Here is a 4,738-nt window from a genome sequence, read left to right on the forward strand (position 1 = left end):
AGATATATGGACAACGTATTGTCAATTAACAATGGCAATTTCCATTCTGATGTCGATGTTGTTGAGCTTGAGATAAAAGATACCACAGAGTCTGACACATCTGTTTCATATCTGGATATTTTACTTGAAAAAGACGTTAATGGTTATCTAACATCCAAGCTTTACGATAAACGTGATGACTGTAACTTGACAATCGTCAACTTCCCTTATTTATGCACCAATATACAATATATCTTCATCACCTGTATACGGAGTTTATAAATTTCAGTTGATTCGATACGCAAGAGCATGGTCTACGTATAAACAATTTCTATATTATTGACAAACAAGTAATTAAGTTGATGAGACAAGAATATCAGCAGTTTCTTTCAAAATCATCATTTAGTAAGTTCTTTGACGATGCAATGACCTTGTCAACAATTTATCATTGAGTTAAATGCTGAGTGACATTTTTCATACTAATTGTTAGTCCATTATTTATACACTGAATTGACGGCGGGTTTTTTCCCGTTATTTCTCGATCATGACAAGGAGCACACAGCGGATGTGACCGGTCGGCAGGGGGTGCTTACTCATCCATAGCATCTGATCCCACCCCTGATGTTGTTGAGCTAGGTCCGTATTTGTTCTTGTCCTATTTTGTATTGTTTTATGGACTTTTGATCCTGAATACAACATAATTTATTACATATGTCGACGACATTATGTCAATCAACATTCTTATGTCGACTCTATATATTCCGCTGAGCTTGAAATAGAAAAATACAACAGTTTGATAAATCTGATTCATATTTGGATATTTTATTAGAAAAGGACGTTAATGGTATTCTAATAAATACATGTAGATTTATGATAAACTTGATGACTTTAACTTCAGAGAATGGAGTGGTATGAGTACTAGTATATTAACCCACGTTTCAGCTAAAAAAAAAAAAAATTAAATCTATTTTCCCATTTTTTATGTTAACAAATACTTAACTAAGGTATTTTTAATGATTATCAAAAAATTGAATTTCAGTCGTCGAGGTACAAGACAGATCTAGAACTTCAAACCTTTGTTATGTAAGCAAGATTCATGTCATGAATTTGTTTACATAGGTTAAATATATTACGATTAGACAGTTTTTAGTGATTTATTGAATCTTGTTTTGATATATAAATATGATATTTGCTATATGTAAACAAAAACAGGGCACGACTCCAGTTTACATTATGAAGAATTTTAAGTTCTGTATCTCTTTTGTAAATCAAGAAATGATGTTCAAATTTATGCTGATCATTTTAATTGCCTTAATTAGGAATTGTAAACATTAAAATTGATTTTAAAAAATCAGTTAAAACTGTGTCCATGTCCCTTTAATATATAATAAAGAAAATTTATCAATACATTATTAATATACGAACATTAAATATTAGTATGTAGTATTTAAGTAGTATTTAATTTATATATAAAGAGAAAGAAAGTAAGGCAAAAAATTTGTACTAAAATTTATCTAAACAAAAGCATTGATAGACAGTGAACTTCGTACCCGACTCCATATAATTCAAAAATAGGTCTACTAAATACGGGGCGAAATGAATATATTTTAAGGAATGGGGTGCTACTCGTACATTAACCCTTACATAACGAACAACCTAAAATACCATTAAATAATAAAAATCAGCAGCAGAGCAAACGGAGACCTTTTAATACGTCATAGGTGGAATAGGTGGTGGAGGAGGAATCACACCAGCTGTGTGCCTTGTCATGAGGAGAAAGAATGTCGAGACTTCGGTGTGTTAAATAATGGTCAAAAACGTCAGTCAGCATTTGATTAAATGATAGATTGTATTTGCTGACAAGGTCATAGTATCGACCATTGAACGTACGACATGTTGACTTTTACGAGACTGCTGATTTTCTTGTTTCATTAACTTAATTGTCATTAATATACCTCGATTTAGAAATTGTTCATACGTAGACCATGCTCTAGATTATCGAATCAACTGAGAAATAAACCCCATATGAAGATGACATGGGTGTGTTAAAGTGAAGTTGAATGGAAATTTTGTCGGGATATAGGTAAAAGCAAATAAAAATAGTTATCAATATATCTAAATGTCGAGTGTGTGAAATTGAAGAAACCACACATAAAGTCATTTGATTTCAAGTTCTTTGTTGTACATACATATAGTTGTTTTCAGTAAAATGATTGAAAATGATCAAACAATATTGCATAAAATGCAATGCAGCGTTTTAAACTTATTGATGTAACAGATTTTTAAAAATTTTACAAAAAGAGAAAAATGAAATTCTTCGATTGTCACATGGACTTAAGTATATACATTAGGTACATAATTTCTTTAGGGAAATATAGTGTTGTGTAGGAGCAACAGACGAAGATTTGGAAATTTTGTTATGGTAAAAGCAATGGAAAAAGTTTCGACTCTCAAATATATTTTGATATTGTGTCGAAAAATTCAAATCCACAAATCATTGGTATTTCCGATACTGAATAGAATGTCATCGTAAGCAATTAGTAATGGGGAAAGAGTAAATTTATTGTATGAAAAATAAAAAGTGTCGATAAGGAGCGGGATCCAGTTCAATGGATGCTCCGACCATCATTAATACCTTCTGTCATTCTTTGGTGATTGATTCACTCTGCTTTCAGTCCGTGAATATTCAGCAAATCCAATGCATGTTTTGGAATGTTATGAGGAAGTGAAATTCGATACCGAACTACTGCCCGAGATGCTAGGCATTTTAAAGACGTATACCGAACTTCACACACTGTTTTGCCGTTTTCTCTCAGACAGTCCAGAACTGTTTTACCAATATTGTTCACCGCATCCACGTGACCACCTGCGTCAAGAAAAAGCTTGATCTCACTCTCAAAACAATTTTGCGTATATAGATCAGCACTAACGTGGAATGGTGTATTTCCTTCATTGTCGCGGTCGTTAACATCAACACCATGGAGTAACAAAACTTCCGTTAAATAGACATACCAATTTCTCCAATTTTGTGACATCAAAAATATTATTTTTCTATCAAGCTTTCTCGAGAGCGCTAAATGGAGAAGGCTTCGATTTTCCCAGTCGTGTGGGTTTGCGCGTACTAAGCGGTACAACAATGATTCAAACTTTCCATCCTCGTCTTCGCTAAGTTCTCTTCCCGAGAACAGAAAGATTATATTCAGTGTGTTTTCCAGTAAAGTAGTAAACATGTACTGTTTTTCCTTGCTGTTGTTGTTCTCCATTTCAGTCTGGCTTTTGGCTACAAAGTCTACAATACGTGATAATACGTCTAAGTGTAATTGATGTAAAGACAGTGTATCGATATCTTCATCAATAATACTCTCTCGATATATATCAAATAAACAGCGTACAACCTGAGACAATGCGTATTCTGTCATTCTGTGAAGTCCAGAGTGTTTTTCTCTCAGTAAATCAAAGGCGTATAAGATAATTCTTGTTGAATCTTCCCCAATCTCGTCATAAGACAAAGTGGTTCCGTACATTAATATCTGATGGATTGTTTCACCGTGAGTCTTTCCTAGTATTTTTTCTAATACAATCAAGCTAGCCAGACTTAAGTCATTGCTGCAATTTTTTAACTCCTTCAAATCCGACAATGTTTTTGGTTCGGTGACTCCTCTGTAAATAGCGTTTAATGGAGTTTCCCGTGTCACCTCTGAGCCCCCAGACTCAATATCCCTTTGCCAGAGTTCAACTCCAGTGTTGATATCTTCTTTGGCAATAGCACATGCTCCCAGTAATTTGTAGGTTTTAGAAATCCTCTCTGTGTCATACTCTAGCATTTCAATTAAATAATGAACAATATCCACAGCAGCCACTATGGCTGCAAATTGTAAGGCGTCGTTTCCTTCAAAATCAACTGCATCTGGGTCTGCTCCCGCTCGTAACATTTCTTTAACAGAGTCCAGATGTTTGCTTTTTATTCCTAGATGAAGGATAGGATACTGTCCTTTTTCTCTCTGGTTGACATCTGATCCTTGGGATATAAAAAATTTGCAAAGTTCAGGGTTACCGGCGGCTTTCCTTAAACAAGTATCCCCTGCCTCGGAAATCTTATTGACATTTGCGCCATGATTGCAAAGGAAATATACAATATCTGCACTGTCACTTTGACATGCTGCCATCAATGGTGAGAGTCCACCTTGTGACATATTATTACAACTTGCTCCATTTTCAATTAGGCATTTGACGGTATCGAAAGAACCACGTTCGGCTGCCATCCATAGTGGTGTTACCTGAACATTATACATGACGTCGTCTATCAACCCTTTCTGCTCAACATCAGCATCACATTCCTCAACCAGGTATTTAACTATTTCTTCTTCCTCCAATTCACAAGCAAGAAACAGTGCTGATTTTCCTTGTATTTCGTGATCCGCAATTATTTTTCTCTTGTCTTTTGACATGTCTTCCAACAGACTGATTAACATTTCTTTATTTTCGTTTGTAATGCATTCTTGCACTTTGAGAGCCAGGATTCTGTTTTGAAGTTCTATTGTGTCGTCCATTTTGATATCTGTTAAAGAAGGAAGGAATAGAAAATAAGAATTTCTCGTTACCAAGAAAAAAATTTCCGAATTTTAAGCTCAATATACAAGTAGATTTCAACAAAAATTAATTGTTGTTTTGAGAAACCTGCATGGTTTCTCAATTCAAAATTAAAACTTTTTTGATTTTATGTTTACAAACTCCTTCACCGAGATTTTGTATAAATGTA

General features: G+C 34.2%; 1 protein-coding gene across 1 annotated transcript; it reads right to left on the bottom strand.

Moving 5' to 3' along the window:
- Positions 1-2,139: 2,139 nt before the first annotated feature.
- On the bottom strand, positions 2,140-4,536 carry LOC134276797 (protein fem-1 homolog A-like). Its single transcript, XM_062759081.1, has one exon. It carries the CDS (start codon positions 4,527-4,529, stop codon positions 2,640-2,642), a length of 1,890 nt encoding a protein of 629 aa, XP_062615065.1. The 5' UTR covers positions 4,530-4,536; the 3' UTR covers positions 2,140-2,639.
- Positions 4,537-4,738: the final 202 nt, after the last annotated feature.

The sequence above is a fragment of the Saccostrea cucullata genome, unplaced genomic scaffold, assembly GCF_032062105.1.
Source record: "Saccostrea cucullata isolate Sc308-1 unplaced genomic scaffold, CSIRO_AGI_Scuc_v1 ctg13982, whole genome shotgun sequence".
NCBI lineage: Eukaryota > Metazoa > Mollusca > Bivalvia > Ostreida > Ostreidae > Saccostrea > Saccostrea cuccullata.

What these genes read in the sequence shown, in the direction of transcription:
- LOC134276797 (XM_062759081.1), bottom strand. Translation starts at nt 4,529, where the DNA reads ATGGACGACACAATAGAACTTCAAAACAGAATCCTGGCTCTCAAAGTG.